Here is a 16404-nt window from a genome sequence, read left to right as displayed (position 1 = left end):
CCCCCCTCCCTCCACACCTGATTTCATATGAATGTACAGTACACAAATCCCTGTTGAGTACGACATCGTTTTAAAACGTGCTGGATTAAAAACGCACGTGCGTTCTTGAAATTCACCCTTCGTCGGTCGACGGCGGCAGCTAAATCGCCCGCCGTCGCCGGGCGCGTTTCCAAGGCCCTTAAAGCTCTCCCTCTGTGAAGCCGCGAGGAGGAAGTCGGTGGCACGCAGTGGGCGCCCAAACGCTCCTCTGCGGAGGGTTCGAAAGCAGACGCGGCACGAGGAACACCTTTGGCAGGCCAAAATCCTGAACACACATTCATGCGGACTCCGCCATTGTGTGTGGAGTCCTGTTTCTAAAAGCCTTGCGCATTTCCACACCTGAATACTGGGACATCAATCCAGAAGAACTCCTTCAAGTTCCTCAGAAGGCACAACTCTAGAGTCAGTAAGCACAACAGCAGTAGTCTCTGCTGGTCTTGGAGCGCCAGAGATGTTTCTGGGTAGTTTGACTAAGTGTAGTTTGGTACCCCAACTTAACGGTTAGTAATGAAAGGCTGGTTACCCCCCAGTACATGGTCATCTGCACAGAGGAAACCTAAAAACTGTTCAGAATGGGTGCAGTTATGAGTTTGGGTGAAACTACAACCATACAACTCCTCTGGTGCTCCAGGACCAGGTTTGCCCGATTCTGCCTTACAGAGAATAACCTCGGCGTCCAAAATGACGAGCCTCATTCGGACCTGCCCTCGTCACCAACTGTCATGTATCTTTTTAAATGTATTTTTTAAAAAACAAAACAAAACAAAAAAACAGTCTTCTGAACTCTCGAGGTGGCGTGTTAAGTGTGGACACCGGAGTACAGTATCGATAGGTCTCTTTGTTTTTTAACCGGGGGGTAAGGGGATCCGTGTGGCAGGGGCGAACCGTGGTCTACCGGGCCGGCATCCCCTCACGATTTGGGCAGGGGCTGCGGGGTGCTCCGCTTCCGCTTACTTCTTGGCTGGCTGGCGGAATGTTGCCGTGGCGGCGCCGGACCCTGCGCCGCTGCCCCCGCCATAGCCATTTGCTGCTGCATTTGGTGCTGCAAGAATTGCAACTGCAATGTGGGGAAAAGGGGGGGGGGGAGTGGGGGGAGGGGCCACAGAGAAAACAGGAAGTGAGCCTCGTCACACAGGTGCGTCCAATGAGCCTTAACCGTAAAACAGGAAGTGTGTGCAATAAGTGTCTGGGGTTAGTAGAAGCGAGGGGTGCAGTAACTGGGTAGGGGTTGGATAGGGGTAGGGTAGGTTAGGGTTAAGGGTTGGAGTAGGGGTAAGGTTAAGGGTATGGTTTAGGGTATGGTTGGTATGAGTAGGTTTCAGGGTAGGGTTTCGGGGAATGAGTAGGCTTTAGGGTTGTGCCAGGGTGTAAGGTTACAGTAGCATTTGGGGAGGGATTAGTGTTTTGGTGGTTGGAGCATTTGGGGTAAGTTTTAAGGGTAAGGTTGAGGGTAGCGTTTGGGGTAGAGTCAAGGGTAGGAGTAGGCTTTAGGATAGGAATAGCGTTAGGGTGGGGTTTGGGGTCATTTTTAGGGTAGGCTTAGGGTTAAGGGTAGGAGTTGGGGTCAGTGGTAATGGGAGCGGGGGACTTGCGGGTGGCACTTGCAGAAATGCACATATGGGTTTGCACACATTATAGACATGAGCGAACAGTCAAGCAGCACCAGTGGCACAGGAACCTGCAAACGGCACTAATCTGCCTTTCTTTCGTTCTTTTCCATAGCTCGGCTACATTGCTGCCGTATGACGTTATGCTGCGCAAATGCTTTTTCCACACTCATGCTCTGTGTTTTTAAAGTGGTGGAGGGGGGGGGGGGTGCAGAGATTTCAGTAAGTCAGCAACTTCCACTTGGTGCTCAGCCAGTCAGGGCTTCGTACGGGTTAGCGTTCATATGGGGGGGGGGGTGGGGGGGTGCTGCAGCTTAAGAAAAGGGGTTTGAGGGTGGGGGAATAAAAAATAACACAAGTTTGACAGAAATAATAACACCATGCATGTGCGAGTATCTGTGTGAAAAGTGATCAGGTAGAGCGTCCGGCGTCGGAGCCTCTGTCAAGCAATGCTGTTCGAAAGCGCCGTTACCACGGCGATAAACCAGCCATGTTCCTGGGGTCACATGCACCGGGTGGGAGGAGTCAGGACAGAAGCGATTAGTCTCATATATGGATGTGCCACAAGCACTACTTGAAAGCTTGATTTAAAAATAAGAACAACAATGATAAATAAAAAAGGATGGAATGGGTTTGTGTGGTAAAAGTGAGAAAATTCCGTGCTCCCCATGAACATTAATTCCTTCACGATTCTTCACCCGAGAGAGCTTTTGGCTTCCAAACACATATAGATACACATGTGTTAAAAGAACAATGAAGAAACCATAACAAACAACGAAATATAAACGGGGTAAAACAAGAGAAAACCCCCAAAACTAAAACCTGAGAATTTTTTTTTTTTTTTTTACACCCAAATAATTGAGATTTACTGCAGAATTATTATTTTTTTAAAGCAGTTTTTTGTTTTAGAGAGAGATTTGTTTTCTTTTTTTTGGGTTTGTGGAGCACAGAATTTGTGCTTGGCATGTGAGGGTCAGACTGAAGTTGCTGGATTACTTGGATCTGTGGCTGGTGCTGTTGGTGTGGTAAGCCCTGGGGGAGGTGGAGCCTCGATGGTGGAAGACTGGGCCCAGGCCTGTCCAGGCCACAGCCCAGCTGGGATAGCACTACGTGGGGGGGGGGGACAGGGGACAGGGGACAGGGGGTCATGAAGGAAGAGTCACAGGGAGAGCACATGGGACAGGGTGAGAGAGGAGGGGAGGTGGAGGAGGAGGAGGTTGAGGTTACAGTAAAAAAAAAAAAAAAAAAAAAGGCGGGAAAATGGGGGGAAAAAAACAGAAGTACGGAAACGAAGGGATAGTGAAGCGGAACAAAACAGGGAGAGGAAGGTGGAGGTCAGAGGTCACCTATTAGAAACTACAAAAAAAGAACAAACTCATCTACAGTTACATCGGCTAATGAATTAGTAAGAAAAGCTACGAGACTACGGGGGAGGGGGGGGTGAAGGGTGGTGGTGGTGGTGGAAGAGACACATCTATTAGCATGATCTGCGTGATTAGTGTCTGTTAGTACCTCTGCGGAACCAATTCGTGACAATGTCCTGGATGTGTTGATTGAATGGGGAATTAAAAATTTTTTTTAAAAAAGCTAAGAAATATTAAAGGCTTTCATGGTCTAAAGCAGCCTCTGTCACATGGCAACCGTTTGTGGTGAGGGGGAAAGGGGGCGGGGCCACAGACACACCCGCGGGTCATCGCGTGCGCAAGTAATGGGCTCATTGTCATAAAGCTGGCTCAAAAGTAGGAGGAGCTAATCTAGGATCAGCTATCCACTTCCTGTATCCCAATCTCACGCATTACTGGGCTAAAGGACTAGTCCTACGTGCCTGATTAGGCAGGTCTACTGGAAGAAGCTTTGTGAATGCAGGCCACTGAGTTAGCAGCACACTCTTGGAGATCAGTTTTTTAGGTTTTAGCTCATAATGGATAAGGTTAGGATATGGACCAGAGAACACTGATCCTAGATCAGCTCCACTCCTACACGGAGACACTTGGATGGATGAGCCCCGGGAAGTCACGTTCTAGAGTGGCCACATTCTAGAGCGGTCACATTCTAGAGCAGTCACATTCCAGAGTGACCACGTTCTGTAGTGGTCACATTCCAGAGCGGTTGTGTTCTAGAGCGGTCGTGTATCCATACCTGCGGCCTGAGGGGACATGAACCCGCCCATTCCGGTCAGGTTAATTACCGCCGTCTGCTGGCTCCCCAGGGCCTGGTCCGGCCCGCCCATGCCCTGGTCCACCTGGAGGGGGCGGTAGAGAGAAGGAACCTCAGTCTCTGTACCCTTGTTTTCAAACACCAAAATCCTGACTGTGACTATCATATCGTCTCTGCAGCAAGGCTCACTGACCCTGGTTTTTTTTTTGTTTTTACATAGTTTAAAATTTTTTTTTATTTTATTATTTGATCAATTAAAACAGTTAACTCACCTCACCTGGGTTCTTGGGGCTGAAATGGTTACTTGATTCCAACCCACAAGTAACCAAGAAGGGTCATTTGTGACCTCAGGACTAACTTTAATTTAATAACTTTAATTTCCTTCTAACTGCAGTAAATCTAAGCCATTATCCCGGTTTTGCGTGAGACTAAGGGAAGATGTGGGAAGTGAACCTGAGGTAACCAACAACACTAAATCCCAGAAGGACCAGGACTCTTGCTCTATAGTATCTGTGCACGTGTGTGCTGATTTTCATGTGTGCTCACCGTCTCCCCCTGCTGCTGGGGGCTGGAAGTGGCCGACTGGCTGTTCTGCTGCTGTGGGGAGAACTGGGACAGCTGCTGCTGTTGCAGAGAGTTAAAGATCAGGGGTCCGGAGGGAAGCTGAGGAGGAGGAGAAGGAAGATGAGGAGTCACAGAGGTGCAGGTGAAGAGGCCACGCCCCATTCGCATGCTGACATCACATCGCTCCTCAGGAGAGGCTCCTCTTACCTGGAGGAGGTTCAAGGGTCGCAGTCCTGAGGAGTTATTCAGACCAAAGTGGCTCCCTGCTTCAGGACAACAAGAAACACAAGAGGATCGATACAGAAAAAAATATCTCAATTCTCTTAATCTTCAACATGTTTAGTCACTCTTTCTACACTTCTGGACCAGGTCTTTCGCCAAAGAGATCCAAAATTTCAGTAAAGAGATCCAACTCCCCCCCCCCCCTCCAAAATTATGTCAAAAATAAATAAACAAATAGGCACTGACATCAAATCTGGGGGCAGCCACGTAGGGTGTCTTGGGCAAGTGGCTAGCTTCTCCCAGTGTGGGAGTCAGCCAACGGGGAAGAGTGAAAAGAAGCAGCTGTGTGACATCACTCTTTTCCAGAGGAGAGTTTGGGGGGCGGGCAGGTTACCTGCTTGTGCTGTGGGCTGCATGGTGGGGAGGGCCCCGGACATCAGACCTCCTCCGGGCAGGATCCCGCTCAGGTTCAGAGCACCAGGGCTGCAGCCCAACATCGGGTTTGAGCCACTCATCAGAGCCTGGGGACTGCTGTAGACACACACACACACACACACACATTAACACGGGTCATGAACACAGCTTTTTAGCCTTTTAGCAGCAAAGCCATTGAGCACGAACTGCTTGAGTGTCCAGCTAATTCAAACGACTAACAAGTTTTAGAACTCCTGGCTGATGCTGTGGTCTCCAAAGTTCAACATGCAAAATCTAGAGTCCGTAATGAAAATGTGACATGGATCTGCTCAACCAACTCATAATTAGTTGCTATGGAAACAATTAAGTCAATTAAGTGAAGTTGGTGTAGTCCACACGCACGAAAACTGAAAGTTACCGAGTAACGCTTTCAAATTTTTGGGGGAGCTGGGCCCGCTTTTGACGTAACCGGGGCGTAACCGGGGGCGTAACCGGGGGCGACGGTCGCGCTCACCAGACGGAGCCCACCACGTTGATGATGTTGAGCCCGGCGGGGCTGGCCATGACCTGGGAGGACGAGGTGCCGGTGGTGATGGAGCTGGCCATGGTGGGCAGCGGGATGGTCATGACGGGCAGGGTCTGGCTGAGCGCCATCTGCTGCTGGGCGAAGGGCGCCAGCAGGGCCGGCTGGGGCCCCACCGCCGGGTCCTGCGGGGTGGGCGTGGCCGCCTGCACGTCAGGCGGGTGGGGTGTGGAGCAGGGCGTGTTCGTGGGTGTGGGGGGCTTGGGGGTCCCCGATCCTGAGGGAGGGAGGGGGGGGAGAGAGAGAGAGAGAGACAGTTAACAAACATGTCAAAGGTCAGAAAAGATCAATACCGTACGTTTTTAGATAAACTCCAAAGTTGATGTCATTATGAGAATATGCTTTCAACTTCCAACCTTCTCTACCGGAAGTGTGTCCACTATCTTGTGAAGATGTTTCATGGTTCTCAACTTGCCAGCGATTGGTCAGTTGTGTCCACGTCATTAAGAGAGGACCTTAAGTGTCCTCTTCATAGAAAACAAATGAAGGTCGGGATGCAACTGCGCTTTCTCAGACAGAGAGGCCTGCCAGGGGGTGTGGCTGTGGGCGGAGCCTAAGGCCATACTCACTCTGTGAGGAGCCAATGGGAGACACCGCTGCAGGCGACAGCAGGCCGGATTGGCTCAGCTCCATGGAGTGCTTCCGGGACAGCGATTGGCTCTTGGAGGGGGGCGGAGTCGTGCACTTGAGGTGACCCCCCGTCGGCGGCGAGCTGAAGGAGTTACCTGCGCCACAGGTAAGGAGGAAGGAGGCGGAGTCAGGAGTGGACTACGCTACAATTCACTCGCAGCCAAACGGTTTAGCTGAGGAGGTGCAGAAGAGTCACTGTGATTGGCCAGTGTACCCGAGGAGCCGCTGAAGAGAGAAAGCGATTGGCCGGTTTACCTGAGGAGCTGTTGCCGGGCCCCGTTGGCAGTTTAATGGGAGGCGGCCTGTGTTTAACTCCCTTCCCCAACACCGAGGACTGAACCAGCGGGGAGAAACCGTCAGCCTGTGCCACACAGGAGACAATACGCACAATCGTAAAAACAACCGTTAAATGGCTGCCGTCACCCTATTCCCCACCACAGACGCCATCTCAACAGCAGTGGTGGCGTTGAGGTGGGTAGCAAGATCACAAATGACACATTTTTATTATTTACACAATACTTTTCAGCAACACGCACACCAATCAAATTAAACATGACATTCACTGAACTATTTCAAGTGTTGTTTTGACATTACTGTCTGCAAAAAGGTTCCTTGTTGAATATGGAAGGACCCTTCTTAATTATTTTCTGTCAGGCAGCCGTCGGGTCAGACCTGGGTAACGGGCGTCGGCCCGGACGAGGCCCTCACCTCCAGCTCCCTCCCGGGGGAGGCGTGCCCTCCCTGCACCGCCGCGCTCCCAGAATTGTGGGACATCTTCACGGGGCACTTCACGTCCCGCTCGTACACCTCTTTGTACTGGTTCAGGAACCTGTGGCCCCCACCCCCATAGAAAAGCACGGATTATTAACAGGACGCAGAGGAGAAATGCACTCCAGTTAGCAATGTTAGATTTCTCCTTTATCCCTTTAAGGTGTGAGGTCACAAATATGTGATTAGAATGTTCTCAACTGAAAATTCTAATGCTGATGTCACAATCACTACTGGGAACTGAGAGCAGTGGCGTTCTAGAACACTGACTTAGAATGCTGAAAAAGAACATTCCAAAAAACCCACTCCTTCAAAGGGATAATCAGGAGATACTGATTTTCAGTCACACCCTAAATGTCTATGGGGCCACTAGCTCTGAGATGTATTGCTTAATACACCCTCTAACCCTCTTGGGCGATGAATTATGTTATTATAGTACTGTATTATCATATAGTATTTGACGATGACCTCACCTGTCAGCATCAATCTTTGAACCAATCAGAAAGCTGATGGAGGAAAAAGAAAAAAGTGAGCGACAAGTTTAGTTCTCAGCGCAGAGTTTCCACATTTTACCAGCATTTTGAGAGTTAAATATTTCACACTGTGTGTCAGACAGTGACGGGATGGGGGTGCTTACGGTGGGTGAATGAGGTGCAGGTCGTTGGGGTCCTCCTCAGATTTGGGATCTTTGGCGCTGTATATCTTCCCGTAGACCAGGGGGTCCCCCACCGACTGATAGATGGACACCCTGGTCTTCTGAAACTGTCCGCCCACTTCACATTCGAACAGGTAGTCATCCTTCACTTCCTGTGAGGGGGGAGGACGAAGGGGGAGGGGCTCAGAGCTCACACCAATGGGTCACATGCTCACGTCCCAATATACTCAAAATACCAAACACCCCAGGGACTGAAGGGTAAGGCGAGCTCCACCCGTCCCAGGAATCCCACCTGAGCAGGCCAGACGACGGGCTGAGAATCCTCCAACTTCACCGACTTCTCCACCACGGCGTACTGCTCCACCTGGAAACAGAGACAGAGAGAGCGTCTAACCCCCCATTTTAGAGACCCAGAGAGACTGAGAGAGAGGATCCATCTCATCTCCCAGCATACACACCCAGAGAGAGAGAGAGAGAGAGAGTCCATCTAATCCCTCAGTTTACACACCCAGAGAGAAAGAGAGAGTCCATCTAATCCCTCAGTTTACACACCCAGAGAGACAGAGAGAGAGAGAGAGTCCATCTAAACCCCCATCTTACAGACCCAGAGAAACACAGGCTTACAGGAAAGAGTGATGAGGTGGGAAAGAGAGATGTAGAAGGGATGAAAGGAAGAGAAACAACCAGTAAAAGAGGGACAGAAGAGATGGACAGAGAGACTCACGTTGACTTCAGCAGGGGCAGTGAGCTGGCAGCTGTTCTGTCTCCACGTGTCCACACACTGCTGCAGAGAAACAGCAGGCGATCAGTGTGTGTGTGTGTGTACATGCATGAGTGTGTGTGTGTGTGTGTGTGTGTGTGTGCGCATGTGCAGGGTTGCCCCGGCAGGAGGTGCTCTTACGCTCCCGGCCTTGGAGATCTTCAGGTCGATGGAGGGAGGCGCTCTCCTCTCCTTCCTCCTCTGCAGGTAGTCGAGGAGGCGCAGCTGTGGGGGGGTGGGGAAATGCGCCAGCTCCTGCTGCCTGTTCAGAGCCGCCCTCGAGTGCCTCTTAAAACACCTGGGGGATGGGGGGCAGAGCAGTCTTCTGACTTAACTAGCATTTAGCTCACACTCTTATCCCGAGTGACTCACAATGCAAACACAAGGCTGAAGACCAAACTGTCCTAGTGACCCAGCAGATTCAAGAAGTGCACTCGGCCGACAACTTGTCAATGAATGCCATCCGGTTGATTAGATTGGTATTGTAACGGCTCGATTTACAATTTACCCAGAACACCCTTTCTTTTCATGACTATGACCTCATCGCTTCCGTGCACTGCAAACACGTTTTAAGGACCCACTGGAGTTGCAGACCTTTTTCCAAAAACCAGCACATTTGAGAAAAACTAAAAGCGGAGGCTACAGTTGTGCAGAATAGCTGAGGTTAAATAAAGTTTTTTTTCCCCCCCCACACAGCCAGACGGCCAGCCGAGCCCATCACCGGACAGAGGAGCCAGACGGTTACCGGCGCTCAGCCGCGGCGCCAAAAATACACCCGTGACCAGATCGACGGCCCCGTCCCGCTTTCCAACGGCCCCGTGGAGATAAGCGCACAACGAACCGTTCCATCCCCCCCCCCACCTCGTTAGCCGCCGAGCTAGCTAGCTTGGCACGCGTATTTTCCGCTACGAGCCTCATTTTAGCGGTACTGTGCGAGCTCCCCACACAGGGGCGTGTGTTTTCCCAGTTTGATAGATGATGGCGGATTCTACGGTTAGACGAGACGGGAGCTCTTCCAAAAAAAACTGCCACGTTCCGCATTCCCACACAAAACCGCTCGCTCACTCTCGCTGGCACGCAAACGCACCGTTGTGTAAGACCGTAATTTTTTTAAAATGTGATGCGTTTCAATATGATTACGCGACATATTTCAACACCATTACAGTTTAATTGAAATATACCTTCATCCATCCTGTGACCTGTCAAGGTCTGCTTATAGCCACACTATAAAAGTTTTCCATGCTAATTTTATCACTGTATAACCTGGCAAATCATCACAATGGCTTCCCACAGGCACTGGCGCGCACACACACACACACACACAAGGACGCACACACAGACACACACATACCCACCCACACGTCACATGGCTACTAGTCAGACATTATTGCCACACAGTTGCGGTACAAATCAATGAAAAAATGCAACTGTGTTTTTTTTTTGCTGTTCACACCACAAATATCTGAACTATGTCACAAACGAGGGCGGGGTGGGGGAGGGGAGGGGTCTGAATTGGACCACGTGTAGCTGCGGACTGAATCTAACCCAAGTGTAAAAAATAAAATGGCCGACTCACCGCTTCATAGAGCGGGTGTTCATCTTCTGCTTGTTGTAGAGCAGGCGATTGGCAGTGCAGGTCACAGAGAGGGAGGGCTCCAGGCACAGGGGCTCAGCGGTGGCCAAGATCAACTGGCTCTCCAGCTGCAGCTTGTCGTCCTGCGGGAAGGCATTCAGGAAGTGGTGAGAGAACGGTGCTCATGGGAAATGTAGTCCAAAAATCCTGGAGGTCGTGGACTACATTTGAACCAGAGCCAGACTTGAGAAACAGAGCTGCGCAATGCCCTGTCAATCAAGTGAGCGCCGAGGCGCGACATAAATCAAGTCGGGTGTCTCTCGCCACTTCCAGCACTTTTCCACACATCACCGCGCATTTTAATCCGGCAAAGACGTGCATTTCAGACCTGCCCTAACACGAGGGATTATCAGAGCCAGGCGATGTTAAGCGCTCCGCGAGATATTGCCTCGGGCACCCCTCGTGAAGACACTTGAGCAGTTTGCATCTGACGAGAGGACCTTTCGCCGACACACTCAGATCAGCATTTTAAACAAACTGAAGGTCATGCTGACAGAAGAATCTGACAAGATTGATCGCCAGCCAAAGAGGTGCACTGCTTGCCAATAAAAGTCAGCAGCAGTTGGAAATCTGGCATTTTTTTTCTATTCAGACAGTTGTCATTTTCTGCTGGAACACAGATAAGACTGATTGACTTGTTGATGTGAGCAGCCCTGCTGTAGATGAAAAGGGGGGGGGACTCTTCTTTAGAGAAAGCATTCCCATTGGTCGAGGCAAGGCAAGCCTCTCGTACCTGCGTCCACTTGTGATGGTCGCTGGTCAGAGCGTGGATGTCGCAGATCAGGGTCTGAGGAGAACAGGAAAAAGGGGGAAAGGGGTCAAAACAAGGAGTCTGCTCAAATTTTTGTTTTTTTTCAGATCAGAAAGCGGACCCGCTGGCACTCACCTGCATGGTGGGCCGCAGCAGGATGTGCTGGCTCTGGTACGTCGGCATCTTGGCGTTCGCGGACCGCCGGAAGTCCCTGACCTCGGCGATGACGCAGCCGCAGTGGAAGATGTTCACCTGGGGCGGGCGTGGGCGGAGAACAGGTGAGATGAGTCACAGGTAGAGAAGAGGAACACACTGCACTCAGTCAGTCTGACAAGATGGCGGGAATCCTTCCATTCGACCCCACGGGAGGTTTTTTCTCCCCCCAAAAAAACCCCTCTCACACTGAATACAGAGCACACTCGGCTCCATTGCTTTGCCGGTCCAAACTGATTTCATATTTTTAGGTGAAAGCAAAGACCGGCACACCCTGCCCACGAGCTCTCCACAACCCGACAAGCACCGAGGAGCCGCGTCCCGGTAAAAGGAACGTTCCGGTAAATTCCGGAGCGTCGGCGCGCTCACCTGCGCCTTCTCCAGCAGGTCCACCAGGATGGGGGGCAGCTCCTCGGCGTCCAGGTACTCCAGGAGCTCCGCCTCCTCGTAGGGAAGCCGGATGGTCTCGGAGTCTGAGCGGGACGAAAAGAAAGGCTTCCGTTTCACTTCGGGGAGGAACGCTGGAGAAAACCGCTCGGCCGGCCTTCAGAGAGACCCGATTTGCATACGGCAGGTTCTGCACTGCACCATGGGTAATAACATTAAGGAGTGCACTTTTGTATTGAGCCCTTCTGAAAGCTAATACACAAATATTCAGGAGGCACCAACTAAACTGCAGTGTGTGGACTACGAAGGGGGGGGGGGGGGGGACTCTCACCAGATCCATTCTTCCCCCGGAGCATCAACGAGTAGCCCTCATTCCCCGGGTACAGGTTGACCACCAGGCACGACACCGCCTCCTGGGAGACCAGCTTCTCCAGCAGATTGACATTTCTCCTCAGTTTCTAAATTCAAAAAAGTCAGACAGTCAAGCAATGAAAAAGAGCAGCAGTACAAGAGACCTCACTTTTGAATCATTATTATTATTTAGATCTGGGGTCCTCAACCCTGGCCCTGGGGGTGCCAGAAATGCTCCTGATCTTTGCTCCACTGAAACCTATAACTACAAAACTGCAAATACTTTAATTAATAATGTTCAATGAATGCAGGTGACCATGTGCTGCGGGCGTTTTACCATTCAGAATATTCGTGCTTAAGACTTTTATTTATGCATCAAAATCTTGTGATCAAGCTCAGATGGAACAAAAACCAGGAAATGTCACCAGCACGCCAGGAAACCCTGGTTTAGATCATTTCTATAGAGGGTTCAGAATTCAACGCCTTACCTTTAATTCGGGTTCCTTCTCGCACTCCTCCTGGGACAGCTCATAGAGCTTCTGGTAGAGAGACTTCCTCCCGCTGGAAGAGCCTCTTCTCTTGGGCGGCCGCTGGCGCGCGCTTTCCACGATATACTGAACGGGGAAAAAAAATGCAAAATCGACAGAAATGACTGACAGCTCTGCCGGAAAATTCCAGCTAAGACCAGCTGGGCTTCGAATCTGGTTTAAACTGTATTTTTGGCACTTCCAACTGGGTCATAGCTGGTCTGTGGCTGGTCAAAACTGGTCTCCAGTGGGACAAAAGGTGGTAGAGTAAGCTGGTGGTCAAACTGGGGAATGAGCTGACTATAGGTTAGGCAGCTGGTGAACAGCTGCTTGACCAGCTGAAAGTGTCAAAAATGAATCTTAAACCAGCTTGACCAATTTAGGCCGGTTTAATCTGGAATTTTCAGCAGGAAAGACTTAAAAAGACTTAAAAAGATTAAATATAACAACTCGCAGCCAACTGCATGCATGACCGCGCTTCTCTCAATAGATAACTTCTAAAGGCAAAAAAAACCCCTACCTCAGCCCGATCCAAGGCAGCCTCCAAAATGTGTTGCTGAGAAAAACGATGAAATGAGTAATTATGGTGCATCATCGCCAATGATGTGTACTATGTACTGTAAGCACACCATCATATGTTCTCCTTGAATGTCAACACCTCCAAGTAAAGGAAAAGTTTGACAGCACTATCACCGTCTTACCATTGTGGTCCACCGCCGGTCGCCTCGCTGACAGTTGCAGATTCTGTCGTTATCCCGACGCGCCAACCTCCATCAGTCAACCACTCAATGCCTGCAGGTGCCAAGGCCACATCTTCCGTTACCGTGGATCGGTGCAGATCGGTGTCCTTCGCGACGCAACTAACCTAGCACGATTCATGTTCCCAAAGCAGACTTCAGCGCGACACTACATATAAGCGGATTGCATTCAAGAACGATGCATCTCAAAAAATTATTCATCCGGAGATCACTCGCAGGGGAAGGGGTGGGATCTCTTAAGAGTCGCCCGCGAGCTCTGTCCTGGTGGAATGTTGTGCGGCCCGTGCATTACAGTGACATACCAAACATTAGCCAATGAGCAAGCTAATACGTGTGTCACGGTCATTCATTTTATTTAGCAACAACACTTCGACAAAGTCGTGCATTCAGTAATCAAATTAAGTTTACAGCCCACTAAAGTTACAACAAACTAAAGGAAATGCTTGGTATTGCATACACAGCACTGAAGAAATATATCTGGTTAACTTAATGGAGAGATTGAATACTAGCTAGTTAGTTATCGGAAGCCATCGAGTTAGAAAATTAAGTTATCTTAATTTAACTATCTTACTAGGAAACTGATCACTGTATATACGAAGACTGCGAAACTCGAAGTGACCGTAGTTGCAACCCTGTTAGCTTGGCAGCTAGCACATACAGCCTGATAAGTTTGTTAGCATTAGCTGACCAGCAAACCGGATTGCAGCGCAAATGCATTGAGCTTCTGTAGAACAACAATAAACGACTTGCCTTGTAAGGAGCAATAAAACGACTCGCATCATCGATGACTGTAAATCCCGGGAAAAGTGCATTAGTTTCGCAGGACAGTATTTCCAGCGCCTAACTGAATCTAACTCACAGCAGCCATTTTCTACGAGTGCAACAACAAAAAGTAAGCTTCCGCTATGCATTGTGGGCGGAACCCCAACGAGGCTTCTAGTGAAAACAGAACTGTGGCGTGTTCTAGGGATTCGCATGTTTTACAACAGTGTGGGTTTACCACCCGACCATGAGCGACCAAGCCGACCACAAATACACCAGATCTATCTATATTTATTGTTGCCCCATCATTAATTAATTCGTTCAGCAATACATCTGCTGTCTACTGGGTTATCAAAAAACCACCCACTACCATTTCTTATTGATTGAATTCTTCTTAGAATAACCCCATATCAATTTTTCTTTTTGTTGACGGTTGTCAGCAATGCCAATAGTTGGCAAGATACTGATACTGATTTTATAAATGCCGATGGATAGATGTCTGTATATTGTCACTAGAATAAATGAAAAAACGTTCAATGTGCGGCTTTAGTATTCCAATTAACATGTATTTTTTTTGGCTTGGTTGCCACTACATTGCACACTGTATGTGACATAAACACATACATATATTCCAGTGTTGTCTAAAACCGCAGTATAAAAATAGCCAATTCTCAGGACTGAAAATTGGGCAAATAAAAACTGACAAATCGAACAAGTGTACATTGACTTCGGCCCCATCTGTTACTGTGATTGACGGGCTGTGGGAAGGTGACCCGCCCGTCTCACCTCTACCACTGCTAATTTCACGGCAGCCATTTTGCATCAGAACCCTCACCGCCCATTAGAAGATTTGCTGAGGGAAGCACTCATTTTAATTATTTAATATGGAGAACGTATATATATGGCCCAGTTAAATTGGGAAGGATGTAACAACACCCAGGATGTGTCAGAGGCCCCTAAGTGTACCCCACTTGGAAAGGGGCCACCGGTGTGACCGCATGCTGGTTTGATGTCATGCATCTCCAGGGCACGTTACACGAGGCAGAACACTGCTGTGTGTGTGCGTGCGTGGGTGTGTGTGCATGTGTGAGTGTGTGCGTGTGCATGTGGTCTCAGATCAAGGTGAGAGTCGCATCTCTTTTTGAAAGGGTAGAGAGGTGTTCATGTTCACCCCGGTATCCTGGCCCAAGAAAATGTCTTCCATGTCTGACCCTATGTCTTGACGACACAATTCCTTGCACTCCCAACCCACTTTGATTACCCCAGGTCATCAGTTGACCTTCCTGGTTAAATAAAGGTTAGACAGAAACCTGTGTCGAGGAAACATTCTAAACATGCACATTTACTTGCCACATAGGTCATTCACATCTGGACAAAGGAAGCAAACGCTAGGGGGCACTGTGGGACCTAGTTGGGAAGCTGAAGTCGGATGCTTTAAATAAATAATAAAAACATCACCCCTCAAACTGTTCCCAGTTATATTTTCAGTGTTCAAATGCTGAGGAAACGTTAGAGGATGACAATGAACGATGATATTTGGATTCACTGTCATCAATCCACAACAAATCAATTGTGAAGGCAGTTGTAATTCCGCGAAATGCTAAAAGGGCGCAAGGCACCACAGTACGCAATTTATAGCGTTGGTGATCCTGTGCGCCCCCCCCCTTCCTCCCCCCCAATCCACCCACCCACCCACTCACCCATCCCTCCAAGGCACAAATTATCAGCATATTTCCAGCTAATTTACTAATCTTTTCCAAACTGGTAGTCGGCAAAAAAAAAAAAAAGGAAAAAAAAAAAAACCACCACCCTGATTGGTCAAGGCAAGATAAATCACGCCCGCTATTTGTAGTCCAATATGTTATCCTGTCAGGCTTCAGGCTCACCTGCATTGCTGACAGGAGCTTTGGCGGCGTCACCTTTGACCCTCCCAGGCGTCTTCATTCCGGAATCCCGGTCCTCCGGCTCCGGCTCAGACCCGCTCGTGGGAAAAAGTCAGCGGCTCTGACAGAAGAACGGCCAGAGGCGGGGAAATTCCCCGCTAATCTCCGCGGCATCTGGGCTTTGAGTTATCGGCGCGGCGCGGTCGCACGGGAAGACGGCAGCAGCTTTCCCGCGGGCTGATGAGGGTTGCCTGGAAACAAGCTGCGCGCCTACGATCGATTACGCGCCGCGTCGCCCTCAATCAAGCCGGGCACACGTCATCCGTTTTTACCATTTACAATTTAGAACGAGACCGTACAGTAGGACGTGGGATCAAAACCAGAATTTTTATTTTTGTAAGTTATTGATCTAATTTAAACTTAGATTTTTAATGTGAATTAATGTGTGAACATGTGAATAAGTGCAGATATGCATGTAGGGGCACCATTTGGGAACCCCAATGTTTGTGAGAACTTTTCATGGAGCCCAAAATCCCTGGTGGCACCGCTCTATCATGTACTGTTGAATGCATGACTTGTTCATGAAGTCTTTTAAATTCATTGTGCGACGGGTTGGTGGAGCCAGAGTGGAATTTCCATTTGCAAGTGGACAGTGAAGTTATGCTAATCTATTCCACTCTGCTCTTTAACGAGGGCAAGGATGAAATCTACGGAGATTAGTCAAGATGAGTCACTTAAAG

The 16404-nt window shown here is 49.5% G+C and overlaps 1 protein-coding gene across 10 annotated transcripts; it reads right to left on the bottom strand.

The window, feature by feature from the left end:
• Positions 1-4: 4 nt before the first annotated feature.
• Positions 5-13939, bottom strand: supt20 (SPT20 homolog, SAGA complex component). Of its 10 annotated transcripts, none has more exons than XM_064352694.1 (24): positions 13770-13938; positions 12963-13126; positions 12782-12817; positions 12223-12348; positions 11715-11841; positions 11366-11469; positions 10919-11035; positions 10766-10819; positions 9976-10115; positions 8541-8697; positions 8364-8423; positions 7932-8003; positions 7622-7791; positions 7458-7490; positions 6889-7045; positions 6472-6577; positions 6156-6311; positions 5518-5803; positions 4984-5120; positions 4575-4633; positions 4350-4466; positions 3786-3888; positions 2643-2752; positions 5-1096 (listed from the first exon to the last, which is right to left on the bottom strand). In XM_064352694.1, exons 2-24 carry the CDS (start codon positions 12963-12965, stop codon positions 950-952), a joined length of 2577 nt encoding a protein of 858 aa, XP_064208764.1. In that variant the 5' UTR covers positions 12966-13126; positions 13770-13938; the 3' UTR covers positions 5-949. The 10 variants fall into 10 exon arrangements, with proteins under 10 accessions (XP_064208764.1, XP_064208763.1, XP_064208765.1 ...); XM_064352693.1 differs by having other exon boundaries at positions 12963-13053; XM_064352695.1 differs by having other exon boundaries at positions 4575-4630; positions 12963-13053.
• Positions 13940-16404: the final 2465 nt, after the last annotated feature.

Source organism: Anguilla rostrata, chromosome 9 (genome assembly GCF_018555375.3).
Source record: "Anguilla rostrata isolate EN2019 chromosome 9, ASM1855537v3, whole genome shotgun sequence".
In the NCBI taxonomy this organism is placed as follows: Eukaryota; Metazoa; Chordata; class Actinopteri; order Anguilliformes; family Anguillidae; genus Anguilla; species Anguilla rostrata.
Note: the sequence above shows the minus strand (reverse complement) of the source record. Positions and strands in the feature narration are given on the sequence as shown.

What these genes read in the sequence shown, in the direction of transcription:
- supt20 (XM_064352694.1), bottom strand. An exon ending in CTGCACCTCATTCACCCACC is followed by an intron (nt 7,491 to 7,621) that starts GTAAGCACCCCC and finishes TTCCTCCATCAG; the next exon opens with CTTTCTGATTGGTTCAAAGA. An exon ending in CATGTCCCCTCAGGCCGCAG is followed by an intron (nt 2,753 to 3,785) that starts GTATGGATACAC and finishes CCCCCCACGTAG; the next exon opens with TGCTATCCCAGCTGGGCTGT.